The sequence below is a fragment of the Pseudorasbora parva genome, chromosome 19 (assembly GCF_024679245.1).
Source record: "Pseudorasbora parva isolate DD20220531a chromosome 19, ASM2467924v1, whole genome shotgun sequence".
Lineage (NCBI taxonomy): Eukaryota > Metazoa > Chordata > Actinopteri > Cypriniformes > Gobionidae > Pseudorasbora > Pseudorasbora parva.
The window spans coordinates 15239221-15256241 of NC_090190.1; the positions used below are offsets into that span (position 1 = coordinate 15239221).

The 17021-nt window shown below is 37.1% G+C and overlaps 1 protein-coding gene across 1 annotated transcript in view; it reads right to left on the reverse strand.

The window, feature by feature from the left end:
• lpcat1 (lysophosphatidylcholine acyltransferase 1) overlaps nt 1-17021 on the reverse strand; it is a 45002-nt gene that overhangs the window by 1787 nt on the left and 26194 nt on the right. The window contains exons 11-13 of the mRNA XM_067425710.1: nt 1605-1758; nt 1368-1460; nt 1054-1195 (exon numbers count right to left, since the gene is read on the reverse strand). Of these exons, the coding sequence (XP_067281811.1) occupies nt 1054-1195; nt 1368-1460; nt 1605-1758 (389 nt within the window). The remainder of the gene's footprint in view (nt 1-1053; nt 1196-1367; nt 1461-1604; nt 1759-17021) is intronic.

The window sequence follows — 17021 nt, forward strand, 5'->3', positions numbered from 1 at the left end:
AGAGGTGTTAGTGAGGCCAGCAGGGGGTGCTCACCCTGTGGTCTGTGTGGGTCCTAACACCCCAGTACAGTGATGGGGACACTATACTGACAAAGAGCACCGTCTTTCGGATGAAACATTAAACCGAGGTCCTGACTCTCTGTGGTCATTAAAAATCCCAGGATGTCTTTCGGAAAAAGAGTAGGGGTGTAACCCCGGCATCCTGGCCAAATTTGCCCATTGGCTTGTGTCCATCATGGCCTCCTAATAATCCCCCATATCCTGATTGGCTTAATCACTCGGTCTCCTCTCCACCATAAGCTGGTGTGTGGTGAGCGTTCTGGCGCAATATGGCTGCCGTCGCATCATCCAGGTGGATGCTGCACATTGGTGGCGGTTGAGGAGATTCCCCTTCTATGTAAAGCACTTTGAGTGCCTTGAAAAGCGCTATATAAATCGAACGCATTATTGATGTTGTGACGCTTCCTGCCATTTCTGCGTTCAAATCGGTTCAGATACAGCGCTGCCTTCCCGGAATGCTATGCGGACGCGTAGAAGTCGCTTGACGTCACCCATAGGAATAAAGTGGAGCGTGGCGCGATGGAAATGTGTACGGCCCATACAAGGACATTCTGCTCCGTCGACGTCAAGCGGACCCATACTCAAAAAAAAAAATCTCCGAAACTTGTGAGAAACCGGAAGGAGTATTTGACACAGAAATACTCCATCAAACGTTCAATTTAGTTTTTGAAACTTTGTCTATGTTTAGGATAGGAATCCAAGTCTTTAACAGTGTAAAAAGCTCAGTATGCATGAAACAGCATTCCCCCCCCCCCAATTCTATAATGAAACAAGCTCCAAAACTGTGGTTCACAGAGATTTTAGAACAGCTAAATGGAGGTGTTGTGCTTAATGCAGGCTTTTCTCATTTCTTAGAACATGGCTCAGCCAATTATAATCAAGGACCATAGAACTATTCATTTCATATTTATTTTGTAAAACTTTAATCTTTTGCTCACTGTGACCTAAGCAATCAGACACATTCAACAAGTAAATGAAAGTAAAGCATCCTACCAAATGTGATCTTCCCTTTGTCTTGACAATCTATGGCCCTGAAAAGATCGCAAACAGCGAAATCTCCAACGCCTAGAGCTGTTTTCAGAATAACCGCCAACTCATCTTCTACAACTGCTCCATCCTCCTGTGCTTCAAACATCTGGACACAAGTGAAAGTCCATTAGATTAAAAGTTTAATTTTTTACAAATAAATATTAAGCACAAGAATCTATTAAACAGAATATAATATACTGCATTTGTGTGAGGTTCTGACTCACAAATTCAATTTAGTCAATTTAAAAAGAACGAGAGATTGTAGAAACCCAACTCACCCTGAAGGCCAGTTTAATGGTCTCCAGATATCTGAAAGGTCTACAAACCACTGACAGGGCGATGACATATTCTCTAACATCCATCTGCCCGTGCTGGAAACAATTCATTCAAATGTCATCAGTCTGACAGACATCATGTAAATATGCAACTGATTACAACTGATCTGTTTGAAATGCACATTAATTTGTTTTCCATTCAGTCATGCTCTAATAAAGATCTTCTGGTAAATGTTTAACCTCCTCAAAAAGTGAGAAGATGTCCTGGACTGCTTCTGTCATGGATTGATTGAGGTACTGAGCAAAGCCTTCCAGATCCAGCCTGCTTCCACAGAATTTACGGGCCCTGGAGGCTTCTTCACGCAGGACTTCACCAGTGACCCTCGTCTTCAGTCTAACAGAGTGGAACAGAAATCATTCATTATTATTATCATATCATTATTATTATTATTATTATTATTATTTCCCAAATGTGCCACTGGTTGGTGAACACAGGAGAATTAAGACTTGTTAAAATATACTTCACACTAGAAAATCTTATATGAATAATGCATATTATTATTAATAATAATAGTAATCGTACACAATGGTATATGATATCTTCTACTAATACTACTACTCCTTGTGTTGTCCATTGAACTGTAACGACAAAATACTGTATCTTTAAAAGTATTGAGTACACTTGCATTTCTAGCAAATAACTTTTTGGTAAAAAGAAAAGAAAAAAAGTAATATTTTTTCTAAAAACTTTGTTTTGAGAGATGAAGGTTGTTTCATGAACTACTGTCTTGAAAGCAAACTGGATCTATAACCAGCACAGGGAGAGAAGTGGACGACCCAGAATAACAAAAGGACAAGAACATCAGGGTCTCTAGTTTGAGAAACAGACCCCTTACTGGTGCTCATCTGGCAGCTACATTGAACAGTACACACGAAACAGCTTTTCATCACTAACAGTGAAGAGAAGACTGAGATGCTGAGCTTTTAAGAGGTTCAAAGAAAAAAAAATAGTCACATCTGACACTGGCAAAAAGAAGAAAAGGCACAGGACGGGCAAAAGAACAAAGACTGAATGGTAAAAGATTGCAACAAAAGTATTATAGATGGATGAATCCAAGTTTGGAGCTTTGAGTTACTGTGGGAGCAGTTTGAAAAAGCATCCTACAGACCAATAACACCTATGGGAGGTACAGCAAAACTTCAGCTGAACCTGAATAGGGTCTGCATGTGGAGGATTCCTAATTAAATTAATACAAAATCTAAACGGTAAAGACAGTAAATGTTACAATTGATTTATATTTCAAATATTTTATATATTCATTCATTTCCATTCATACATAAAACCTAAAATAAAAATACCATGGTTCTATTACAATATATATTAAACAGCAGAACTTTTTTCAACATTAATAATAAGTGTTTTTGAGCACAAAATCAGGATATTTCTGAATGATCTTGTGACACTGAAGACTGAAATATAATGGCTGCTGAAAATGCATAAATAAATAAATTGTATAATATACTATAACCGAAATAGTTATTAAATATAAATTGTAAGTAATATTTCCAATATTTCGGTTTACTGTATTATTAATCAATAAACGCAACCTTGGTGAGCATAAGAGACTAACTTCAAAAACATAAGAAAAAAAATCTTGGTAACACTTTAATTTAAAGTAACGTATGGAGCTAGAAATATGACAAAATTATCTGAATTTGATTTGTATAAATCTGAATTATTGACAAGTGCAATCTAACAAAATTGAATATTATGTTGCATTATACATAGTTTTAAATTAGAATTTTAAATGTTGAATATAGAACATTTTAAATTGAACACAAACAAATTCTTGGCAGATCATCATGCTGTCTGACTTCACACTCGTTTTTATTCACTCCTTCAAGTTAACTGTTAGTGGACTAGGGCTGTCAAAATTGCTCAAAAATGACGTTTGAATATTCCCTCTAAAACAAATACGAATATTTGAACTACTCGAACATCTGGGTGCGCATTTAGTCAATAAAAGGACAAATTAATGCAAAGAGACATAACTACTTGTATAGGTTGTCTATTTAAGTTTATACATATCTGACAACCTATTACTTACACAAAAACAAGTAAATCAGCTAATGGCTAAGACCGCAGAGCGCAGACCTCTCTCTCTCTCTCTCTCTCTCTCTCTCTCTCTCTCTCTCTCTCTCTCTCTCTCTCTCTCTCTTCCGGTTGCGCGTGTGTGTGTGGAGGAGTGGCAGCGGGAGGTGTGTGAGTGTCTGAGTGAGTGCTGACGGGGTTTTTCCTCTTTGTAAGTTTCCCTTTACATTTCTTACTTGTGGAGCGATTAACAAAGGTGTATAATTTTTGTGTGTAGAGTGTCGGTGAAATGGGGATTGATTCTGATGGGTTTTCATCTTTAACTGCCCGGCATGGATGTAAGTGCATGCCGGATGAATCAATCACAGTCGAAGATGTTTTAAATGCTATCGGTGGTGAAATAGGTGCTCTTAATATCTTGTCGGCATCTAGGATGAATAAGGCCTTAGTGGTTTTTCTTAAAGAGGAGCCGATGGTTGATATTTTGGTTGAGCGTGGCTTGTCTGTAAGGAATGTTTTTTTGCCAGTTTTACCGCTATCTAACTTGGCAAAAAAAGTTATGTTGTCTAACGTACCTCCGTTTATTCCTAACGATTCATTGGAGCGCTTGCTTGGTCGTTATGGTAAACTGGTGGGCCCGATAAAAATGATCCGTCTTGGCCTAAAAAACCCAGATTTGAAACATGTAATGTCGTTTAGGCGTCAAACACATATGGTGTTGAACGCAGATTGTCAGTCCTTGAATGTTTCAGCGAAGATGACTTTGCAAGGCAAGGATTACACAATATTTATTAGTACAGAGTCGATGAAGTGTTTCAATTGTGGCAGATATGGACATATAAAGCAGGCTTGTCCATTGACTATTGAGTCTGAAAGTGTAGTTGAGAATGAAGGTGAACTTGTTAATGTACAGCAAGTAGTAAATCCAGCATTAGAAAACCATTGTCTGAGTGAAAGCAGCAATAGGGAAAATGATGAGCAAACTGAAATGGTGACTCTGTCTGATGATAGAGAACAACACATTGAACTTGAATCAGTCAGCACGAGCACTGTGAGTGCAAATGAAAAGCCTGTGGAGACAGATGCTCTTTTGATTGCTGAAGTAAAAGTTTGCAACAATGCAGCAGTAGTTATTGCTGGAGAAAATGAATCAAATGATTCTGGTGAACAGTTCAAGCCTGCAGGCGAGATACAAATGTTGGTTGACAATTTGTCACAAAATAGTATAGACCCACTGTTAGAACAATGTGAATCTCAGTTGATTGATTATGATTCAGATAGTGCTGCATCAGATGAAGTAGATGAGACTGAATTGAATTCTCAACGAAATTCTGAAGGGAAGACATCCAGTTTTAAAGTGAAATCCTTTTATTCTGTTCAACAGATTCATACATTTCTTGATGCCACATTTAATCAGCGAAGACCCAAAGTAGAGGCCTATTTTCCTGATTTACAACTTTTTGTTGAGTCTGTTTCTATGGCTATGAGAAAAGCTACACTTGAAGAACTTGACCAGCCTAAGCGTTATAGACTTAAGAAATATATGAGTGCTGTTAAAAAAAGATTGAAAACTTGTCATAAGAAATAATAATAATTTATGATTCTACATGCATTTATTTTTTGGGTTTTTTTGTGCCCCATTTTTATTTATCAGATGACTTTTTTGAACATCGGAACCTTTAATATTAATGGTTGCCGGGGCACAGCAAAGAGAGCTGCCTTATTTGATTATTTAGTCTTAAAAAAGGCAGATATAATCTTGCTTCAAGAAACCCATTCGGATTTACAAAATCAGGCACACTGGTTTGGAGAGTGGAAGGGCAATGCATTTTTGAGCCATGGAACGAGTTTAAGTGCAGGTGTTGCCATGTTATTTTCGTCACGTATTGGTAACCAACCAGTGATGCTAGAGATTTTGCCTGGTAGAATTTTGCGTGTAGATATTACTCTTGGTGAAATTGATTTTACTTTTTTTAATGTTTATGCACCAAGTGTTGGTCAGGAGCGTGTACTTTTTTTGGAAAACTTTCTGATGCTATATTACAGTGTCCTCAAGATAATGTTGTTGTTATGGGGGGTGATTTTAATTGTACAACAAATCCAGATTTGGATAGGAATCACGATGAACCCCACCCATTATCTGCTGGGATTTTTAAAAATTTGATTAATTGCCATGATTTTGTTGATTTATGGAGAGAGGCATTTCCTGGAATCAGACAATATACTTGGTTAAAAAAAATTCAAATAACTTGTCTGGAGCAAGACTGGACCGTTTTTATGTTAGAAAAAGGCATAGAGATAGGTTCTTTAATAGTTGTATTTCTCCTTCTTTTTTGTCTGATCACCATTATTTTTCAATGTCTGTCTCTGTTGTTTCTTCTAAAATCTATAAAACACATTGGCATTTCAATAATAGACTTTTACAAGATCACAACTTTCTTCAATCTTTTAATCTTTTCTGGGCATCTTGGAGAGAAGAGAGAAATAGATTTCAATCTCTAAGTCAATGGTGGGATATTGGAAAAGTCCATGTAAAGCTCTTTTGCCAACAATATACTGCGCAAAGTATTGGAAGCCTGAAAGAAAAAATGAAGACTCTTGAAAGAAATATCCTTGAGAAAAGCATCAGTCTTCAGGATGACTCGACTTCTTTTGATCACATCACAGAGAATAAGCTTCTTCTGAAAAACCTGTTGGAGGAAAGAGGAAAATTTGCTTTTTTAAGAACTAGATTTTCCCAATTAAATGAAATGGATGCTTCAACTACATTTTTTTTTGGGCTGGAAAAAAAAAAGCCAAGGGAGCAGAAACAATTTCATCAATTGAAACTTCCAAATGGTCGAGTGACAACTGATCAACGGGAGATTCAGTCTTGTGCTATTTCTTTTTATGAGGACTTGTATTCTTCTGATCAGTGTGATGTTTCAACAACAGACCAATTTCTAAAGGATTTGCCGAACATCTCGGAGAATGAGCAGACAAAGCTTGACAATCCTTTAACGTTCTCTGAGGTTTCACAGGCTGTTCAGGAGTTGAGCCTCGGGAAGTCACCTGGGTTAGATGGACTCTCAGTGGAATTCTACAAAGTCTTTTGGGATCTAATCGGCCAAGACTTGTATGATGTCCTTTTAGGATGCATTAATGAAGGAACTCTGCCTTTGAGTTGTCGGAGAGCATTATTAACATTGATTCCAAAAAAAGGAGACCTTGGGTGCCTTAAAAATTGGAGACCAGTCTCACTTTTATGTGTTGATTTTAAAATCTTTTCGAAAACATTGACTAACAGACTCAAACAGCACATGGCAACCATAATCCATGTAGATCAAACGTTTTGCATACCAAAGCGGACAATATTTGATAATTTATTTTTGGTGAGAGACATCATTTCAATTGCAAAACGGCATAAGTTGGACATTGGGCTACTGTCTTTGGACCAAGAAAAGGCTTTTGACAGAGTGGACCATCACTACATGTTTAGGACTCTGGAAGCTTTTGGATTTGGTCCATACTTTGTATCATGTATTAAGCTGCTGTACAGTGATATTTATAGTATGCTTAAGATTAATGGGTCTTTGACTAGATCTTTTTCAGTTACTAGAGGCATAAGGCAAGGCTGTCCGCTATCAGGTCTCCTTTATGCGATGTCTATAGAACCTCTTTTAATTAAGTTGAGGAAACAGTTATGTGGTTTTTCTCTTCCTGTTTCTCCTGAAATAGTTCCCATAAAACTTATTGCATATGCAGATGATGTAACGATAGTTATAAAAAATTCTGAGGATGTCAACGCACTAATTTCTTGTTTAAATAATTTTCAGAAAGCATCATCTGCTTGCATTAATTGGGAAAAATGTACGTCTTTATTGCTGGCTGACTGGCAAAGTTTTGAACCTCCTAAATTGCCAAACCAGTGTAGGTGGGGCAAGGATGGATTCAAAATGCTTGGGGTTTATTTTGGGAATGATCAATATGAAAAGAAGAACTGGGAGGGATTAGTTGACTGTGTAAATGGTAGACTTCAGAGGTGGAGATGGTTAATTTCACAACTTTCTTTTAGAGGAAGATGTTTAGTTATAAATAACTTAACCGCCTCAATGCTGTGGCACAAGTTTACTGTCTTAGATCCTCCCAAAGATTTGCTTAAAGATGTTCAAAAAATATTGGTTAACTTTTTCTGGAATGGCTGTCATTGGCTTCCCCAGGGGGTCCTCTACCTTCCAGTGGCAGAGGGAGGTCAAGGGCTGATACATCTGGAGTCAAAGATCTTGTCAATGAGGATGCAAACATTGCAGAAATTATTGTACAGCTCAAATGATATACCCTGGGTGGTGTATGGGAAGTCTATTCTTAAAGATATTGGGGGAATAGGGATTGATAAACAATTATTTCTGATACAGAGATCAATTGTTAAAAAATCTTCTGACTTGTCTTTTAAGTTTTATACATCAGTACTTAAATCATGGGATTTGTTTGAAATATCAAGAACAGTTGATGAGCATTATGGTGTAGAAGAACCTCTTTTTTTTAATCCTCTTATTGAGCTTGCATCAAATGTATCGCATTCCTTGATTAATAGATTTGTAAATGCTGGTGTTACTAAAATTATTGATTTGATCGACATAAATAGAGGCCAATGGAAAACTATACAGTCACTTGGTGATCAGGTTGGCTTGAATTCTGTTCGAATTCTAGAAGGTTTTGTTAGGGGTCTTAAATCCTCTTTTCCTTTATCTATTGAAAATTTTGTAAACGATGTTCTAAAAAATGGTGTTATACTACTGAATTTTCCTCCACTAAAGGTGGTTCCTAAAGGTTGTCAAATTGATGAAAGTGCTGGTTGTACTTCCTTATTGAAGGGTTATGGAGAACTGGTTTTTGATTGTATAGGGAAAAAAATATTATATCACATATGTGTCAAAACTTTACACTTGGATCAGTTGAAAGGAAGAATTGATACTAAATGGAGATCCCAACTTTCTGTATCTGAAGATATTTTTCCATCGTGGAGACTTTTGTATAAGCCTCCTATTTCTAAGAGGTGTGGGGATCTTCAGTGGAGATTGATCCATTGTATATTAGCCACAAATAAGTTTGTCGCAAGGGTGAATGAAAATGTTGCATCAAATTGTCCATTTTGTGATGCCTTGGATACGGTTTTTCATATGTTTTGTGATTGTCCTAGACTTTATCCTATTTTTGTACTGTTGAGAAAAATTATAACAAAATTAGGGTTTCTGTATACTGATAGTTTATTTATATTGGGCTGTTGTTATAAGAGATCCTTAAAAGAACAATGTGTACTTGCTAATTTTGTAATAGGACAAGCTAAATTAGCAATCCTGAAATCTCATCAGGAAAAAAATCTAGGAAGAGATATTTGTATGGTGGCTTTATTTAAATCTTTAGTGGAAGCACGAGTGGTCATAGAGTACACATATTACAAGCACATTGATAATGTTCTTTTTTTTCAATGGAGATGGGGTGTTAAGGAAGCACTGGTTACAGTGAGTGAGTTTGGAAGGTTGGTTTTTAATTGGTAATGTGATTTATTCATTGAGTTTTTTCTTTTTTCTTGCCTTTGGTATGTAAGAATACAATTTAATATATTTATTTGATGGTAATGTTAATGGGATTTTAATTAGGTGTTAAATTCTTTTTAAATAATGTAAAATAAAGGTTTTGTAAAAGTCAAGTCTCTCTCTCTCTCTCTCTCTCTCTCTCTCTCTCTCTCTCTCTCTCTCTCAATGAACAAACTGAACAAGAGTTTTATGCTAGCAATTTAAGGTTGCGCGACTCGCGACTCTTGTCCCAAATATAGCAGGCTTCATTCAGTGATTGAACGCTCCGAGCGAGCTCTGCTGTGCTAAACATGAAACTTTTACTTGACATGAAAAGGTAAATAATCACACCAGTAAAAGCAGTGGAGTTATCCTTTCTTCATGCAATATCTCTTCAGTCAGTACTAGGGCTGGGAGATATAACGATAATTATCCCGATAAAACGATAACAACAGTTCGATAAATTCTTGATATAATGCTTACACGCTATGCGTAATGCTGTGCATGCGTATTGCAGACCGGGCTTCTAGGTGCTGCATGCGCTGTTGTTTACAGTCAGTCACTGACAGGCTTGGAGGATCGGAGTGAAGTTGAGCGAGAAAAATAAGCGATAGTGAAGAAAACTCAGAGCTCACAACCAGCTCAGAGGACACAGATATCGTTGACAAGTTAGTTCGCTCAACTTCAGTGGTTTGGAGATATTTTGACGATCCCATCCATAAAACAGAGCGACCTACGTGGACTGCATGCTTATCATATGCATGTTCACGTTCACCACACGGAATTGAATTATTAAATGATTGTGCTTCTACGAAGTTCTTCCATATAACATTGAGCCCAGCACAGCGATAAAACTACATTAACTACATTCACACTCAGGCTTATTACCGTGTTAAGCCCCGTTTCCACCACAGGAACTTTACCCAGGAACTAGGAACTTTGGGTGGTACTTCGTGTGTTTAGACCGCAGGAACCAGGGTATAAATGAAGTTCCGGGTAAATATTTCCCCCTCCAAACGGCCCTGCTCGCGAGGTAGTACTTTTTCAAAGTTCAGGAACTTTCGAGGGCGGGACTTGGGCGCTGAACATGCTGATTGGTTGAGCTCAGGCAGCATTTTAGTTCAACCGGCATTTTTAAAAGTCTTTTGCGAGGTTCGTTCTGCGTTCAGTAAATATCAGTCTTGCTCTCTGTCTGGTGGCGCGCGGTCGTCTCAGCCATCTCACGTTCAATGTCCGTAATAGCTGATAATAATATACATTGTCATTTTAAATCTAGCTTTACAAGCTTTCTGAATATGCCGCTGAATCTGCATATTAGTGCTCTTTTCTGTCGTTGTTAATTACCTCTTTAGTAAACCTATACATAACCAGCAAAAGCAGCACAGCTTGAATCTCTTCCATACTCGTTATTAATTTTTTTTCACCATGTAAACGACCTGACCGATTACTTTTAAGTCTGTGTCCTTACATGACGTGACGGCGCGCGCCGCGCTCATGTTGACAAGAGAGGAAAGCTCATTTTTCTGAGGGGTAAACTTTTTATTTCGTAAGTTATGAAGATAATGTTGGAGTAATGACACAGCGTATATTGCCCCAGGCAGTTTTTACTTTAACTGCGCCTGACAGAAGATTTTTTTCTGAGATGATTATTACACTTTACAACAAATAGCTATAAATAATACTGTATTAGTCCTGGTGGCCGTTAAGAGTTGCTATGGCTACAGTTAACACACTCCAGCTGCTGGAGAAAACAGCGTTGACATTTTTGGTGCGGCAGACAAACTGCATGTGACAAAATGATTGCGATTGAAAGTCATCACATGTAAACACCAGATCGGTTTAGATAACGTCTCATGTAAACAGTTCACTAAATCTTTCAATCGGTACACTTAAAAATGATTACAGTCCTTCACTGATTTGGAGGAGCAGTCGCGCGCAGTCCTACATCATTTGCCTAATCTTCTCGGAACTTTATCGCGGTCGAAACGCAGACAGCTGCAGGTCTGGGGGGGAGAAAAGTTCCTGTAAAAAAGTTCCTGGTACAAATTGTTCCGGGTAATTTTGGTGGAAACGGGGCTTTAGTTGCGGTGGCTGATGTACAACAAGCTAACGCTACCAAACTATAAATCACCAAAACATCGGACTTGTACATGATCGCTATCATAATTGTTTGTCTTTGGTGATGTATTAATGACTCAGCATCGCTTGTATCAAAAGAGAAATAATGTCATCCGATGTTTAAAATGAATAAAATAGACTAGACAGCCCTTACTGGAGATCCACAAATGCTGAACTTTGCTCTCCCTCCTCTCACGACCAGCCCACTGTCGGTGAGGTGTGTGTGTGTGTGTGTGTGTGAGAGAGAGTGAGAGAGAGGCACAGGGGACCTTTTTTTTTTTTTTTGCCCGTTTGCGTTTTTAGTGTTTTACTACTTACACAATTAAGTAATAATATTATTGATATAAAGTTTAGAGTAAAACAATGCTGACCAATTAAGATTAAGATTTTAATAAATAAATCTACCTTAGTTTTAATAAATTGTTCATTGTTTGGGAATTGTTTGTCATGTTTTGACAATAAAGGATAGTTTAAAACCACAGTTAACTGTCTGTTTTCTACATCTTTCACTCAGGAGCAAAAATATTCCTTTAAAAACTTTAAAGAAATAAAAAATGTACATTTATCGTGATATTTATCGATATCGACTGATATGGAAAATTATATCATGATAATTTTTTTTGGCCATATCACCCAGCCCTAGTCAGTACAGTAGCCTACATTTTAGTGTTTCTGTTTAACGTTGTATAAAATGAGGCATGGTGTGCTAACTGTATCTTACATAGCTTGCATATATAACTATCTCGCGGCTCAACAATTTGAGTCGACTAGGTCGAGTTGGGCTCTGCACTTTCTGCCATCTTATATGCAAGACGCGTCAACTTCAGCAGTGACTCCTGTGACCTGTCCCTGAACCCCCATGCACCCGCACTCACTCGCAAAGCACACAGCCACGCCTCTACTACCGCGGCGGGTGGGTTTTTCCGCTTGTTTTTTTTATTTTATTTTTTAATTCGAATATTAATTTTCACCTTTGAAATTCGTTTTTTAAAAACTATTTGAATATATATTCGAATTTAGAATATTCGTTGACAGCCCTATAGTGGACTAAAGTAGGGAATAGTGAATGAGGGTTTAGGGGGCGATTTTGGATTCAGCCCTGGAGAACGACAGATGACGTCAAATACTGAGATTTTCTTCACTAATCAGCGATTTGTAAACCACGCACGAAAAATTAGAAATCTAGCCGAAATCTCATTTTCCGTGCATTAATCTAAGCTAAACTAAAGTATACAAGGGCCACTCTCTCTTTTCTCTTTATTTATTCCATTACAAATAGGAAATGAAATGATCAGATGGTGCTCCGTTTGACTTTTCTGACATCATTTACTCGCCCCAATGATAACCTCTGGCCTACTTTCTTTAAGATCTGAATTTCTGCGGTTTGAATTTTAGAATATTGAATTTGATGTGTTGAATTTCTCCTTCCTCTGAAATCTTGAATCTGTATTTTCAAAAACTGAATATTTCCACTCTATTAATTCAGAACAAAATATCTGCTGTTTGAAAATACATGTCTATAATAAAATGTTGACATAAAAACATTTCAGATGTGTTCAATTTCAAATGTTCTATATTCAACAGTTAAAATTCTAATTCAAAAGTATGTAAAATGCAACATAATATTCAATTTGTTAGATTACACTTGTCAATAATTTAGATTGATAAAATTCAAATTTAGATCATTTTGTCATATTTCTAGCTCCATAGTGACGCAGTTACACCTTACTGCATGTACTTACTATAGTAATAATAGCCTAACCGAAATGTATGCATAATTACAAGTAACTAACCCTAACACTGTAGTAAGTACATGTATTTAATTCATATTACTCAGTACTTATTTGAGTAACTAAAATGTAACTGCGTCACCTTATTTTGACATCATAAAGATTTTGTTAATCAGTGCAACTGTTCTTGCCGCTCCGGATTTCACCGGTCCATTCGAAATAGAAGTGGATGCTAGTGCTTTAGGCACTGAGGAAGTTCTCCTCCAGGAGGATGATACCAGTCTAAATCATCCCATTTGCTAATTTTCTTGAGTTTAACTAAGCTAAACAAACATCAGATCAATTCTAAAATAGAGAAATAATGCAACATTAAAATAAGTCGCTAAGGTTCTAAGATGCATAATTATATATTATTATACAAGATAAAATATACTGGCAATTAACCGTTTTATTCACTTGCCAAAGACAATTTTTAATCAGCTTTAAAGCTCAATGAGTGTTGTATTTTGACCCTTACAGCAAGCCATGTTTGTTGATTGTATTTCCTCATCATTGTCACCAGAGGGCACCATGCTCACTGCCTGATGATAAGCATCTGCAAAAACCAGACCATTTCTGTACAACCAGTCCAGTGTAAAATAAATCAACAGCTTCTAATACAAAGCAAGCAACGCCCATGTTTAACTTCCCATTATGAGTGCAATGCTGGCAGGCAAAGAGCTGCGTTTGATTTTTTTATCAATCAGCACAGCCCTGCTCAAAGTATTGAATGTAATGATTATTTATGGTGTGGCTCTACTGATGAACCATAGATCAATACTATATGTAGAGCCCAGCGGTGGATGAACATGCTAATGGATTGATTGGCTGGATGGTTGATTCACCCAATGACAAAACCTAACACCTGCTGCCTGAGACCTTCACTGTTATAATCTATCTAACTAAAACATAAGCAATGATTCTTTCAACCTAGACATTTAGAGGTCAAGAAGGTATATTATATTATTAAATAATTATTATATTATTGGATTATTATATAATCCATTCTGTATTGAACTTTGACCCTGAGCAGTTCTCATCACCATTCAACTATAAAATGAAGGAAGAAGATCAGAACGCGCTGTCTGGATCATTGATTGGAACATTTACTGATAGAAAAAAAAACAGCTTGATAATCTATCTAACTAAAACATAAGCAATGATTCTTTCAACCTAGACATTTAGAGATCAAGAAGGTATATTATATTATTAAATAATTATTATATTATTGGATTATTATATAATCCATTCTGTATTGAACTTTGACCCTGAGCAGTTCTCATCACCATTCAACTGTAAAATGAAGGAAGAAGATCAGAACGCGCTGTCTGGATCCTTGATTGGAACATTTACTGATAGAAAAAAAAACAGCTTGATGGAAGTGTTGATAAAAGTACTAAACGTCCACTGATAACTCTAGCAGTCAACGTCATCTTCAAACCGCACTGTAAGTTAAAACTGCCTGAGACGAACGCTGTCAAGATGAGATGTAGCCGGGCTATGTCTGTGTCATTATGCCAACATTATCTTCATGGGCCCTATCTTGCACCCAGCGCAATTGACTTTGTACACCGACGCATGTGTCATTCCTATTCTGCACCCGCGCAAAGCGCGCTTTTCCCTCCACAGAAGCACGTCGCTAAACTAGTGAATGAACTTGCGCTCCCTGGGCGGTTCAGCGCAAAAAAGGAGGCGTGTTTCGGCGCAAACAATCCCTGGTGCTATTTTGCTGTTCCATTAAACAGTTGCGCCACTGACCAGAAAAAACCTAGTCTAAAGTCAGTGGCGCGTTGTTCATTATGCTATTTTAAGGGCGCATGCTTGACCATAATGTAGCGTGCACAACGCGCATACACTTTGCTCATGAAATCTACACAGATGCCCCGTAACGAAACAAAAATATATTGCAGTATATTGGAAAATATCATAATACATTAGGCAATACAGTCTTGTTCAAAATAATAGCAGTACAATGTGACTAACCAGAATAATCAAGGTTTTTAGTATATTTTTTTATTGCTACGTGGCAAACAAGTTACCAGTAGGTTCAGTAGATTCTCAGAAAACAAACAAGACCCAGCATTCATGATATGCACGCTCTTAAGGCTGTGCAATTGAGCAATTAGTTGAATTAGTTGAAAGGGGTGTGTTCAAAAAAATAGCAGTGTGGCATTCAATCACTGAGGTCATCAATTTTGTGAAGAAACAGGTGTGAATCAGGTGGCCCCTATTTAAGGATGAAGCCAACACTTGTTGAACATGCATTTGAAAGCTGAGGAAAATGGGTCGTTCAAGACATTGTTCAGAAGAACAGCGTACTTTGATTAAAAAGTTGATTAGAGAGGGGAAAACCTATAAAGAGGTGCAAAAAATGATAGGCTGTTCAGCTAAAATGATCTCCAATGCCTTAAAATGGAGAGCAAAACCAGAGAGACGTGGAAGAAAATGGAAGACAACCATCAAAATGGATAGAAAAATAACCAGAATGGCAAAGGCTCAGCCAATGATCACCTCCAGGATGATCAAAGACAGTCTGGAGTTACCTGTAAGTACTGTGACAGTTAGAAGACGTCTGTGTGAAGCTAATCTATTTTCAAGAATCCCCCGCAAAGTCCCTCTGTTAAAAAAAGGCATGTGCAGAAGAGGTTACAATTTGCCAAAGAACACATCAACTGGCCTAAAGAGAAATGGAGGAACATTTTGTGGACTGATGAGAGTAAAATTGTTCTTTTTGGGTCCAAGGGCCACAGGCAGTTTGTGAGACTACCCCCAAACTCTGAATTCAAGCCACAGTACACAGTGAAGACAGTGAAGCATGGAGGTGCAAGCATCATGATATGGGCATGTTTCTCCTACTATGGTGTTGGGCCTATTTATCGCATACCAGGGATCATGGATCAGTTTGCATATGTTAAAATAATTGAAGAGGTCATGTTGCCCTATGCTGAAGAGGACATGCTCTCGAAACGGTTGTTTCAACAAGACAATGACCCAAAACACACTAGTAAACGGGCAAAGTCTTGGTTCCAAACAGACAAAATTAATGTTATGGAGTGGCCAGCCCAATCTCCAGACCTTAATCCAATTGAGAACTTGTGGGGTGATATCAAAAATGCTGTTTCTGAAGCAAAACCAAGAAATGTGAATGAATTGTGGAATGTTGTTAAAGAATCATGGAGTGGAATAACAGCTGAGAGGTGCCACAAGTTGGTTGACTCCATGCCACACAGATGTCAAGCAGTTTTAAAAAACTGTGGTCATACAACTAAATATTAGTTTAGTGATTCACAGGATTGCTAAATCCCAGAAAAAAAAAATGTTTGTACAAAATAGTTTTGAGTTTGTACAGTCAAAGGTAGACACTGCTATTTTTTTTAACACACCCCTTTCAACTAATTGCCCAATTGCACAGCCTTAAGAGCGTGCATATCATGAATGCTGGGTCTTGTTTGTTTTCTGACAATCTACTGAACCTACTGGTAACTTGTTTGCCACAAAGCAATAAAAAATATACTAAAAACCTTGATTATTCTGGTTAGTCACATTGTACTGCTATTATTTTGAACAAGACTGTATATTCACATATATGGGATTTAATATTTATATTCACCAATATATTGCAATATATGAAAGCGGCAATCATTTGTATATTTTGCAATATATTACAGGAATATATAATATGTATAATACCATCAATATATTATTCCATGTATTTACAATATATTATAATATATTTTGAAGTAATATATTGGTAAATATATTTTCCTTTCATAAGGGGCAACAGTTATTTTTGCAAACCATAAATTGTTACACTAAAAAAAATATTAACACATTGTGGTGTGCCACGAAGATGTGAAAAAATAGGCATACATCTACCTTACAAATTATTCAGGCTTATTGTAGTAATTAAGGATCAGACCTGTTTGCCCAATAGTGGCAAGACATATATGTATATAAGGACATCTGACAAATTGGTTTGTCCGTCAAAAAAATCGACTGAAAAACTGTTTAACCGACGCTATTTTGGGTGAGTTTCTCCCATCCCCATACATCACAACTTCTCTATCTTTCACTCCCTTACGAAAGGAAAATATATTTACCAATATATTACTTGAAATATATT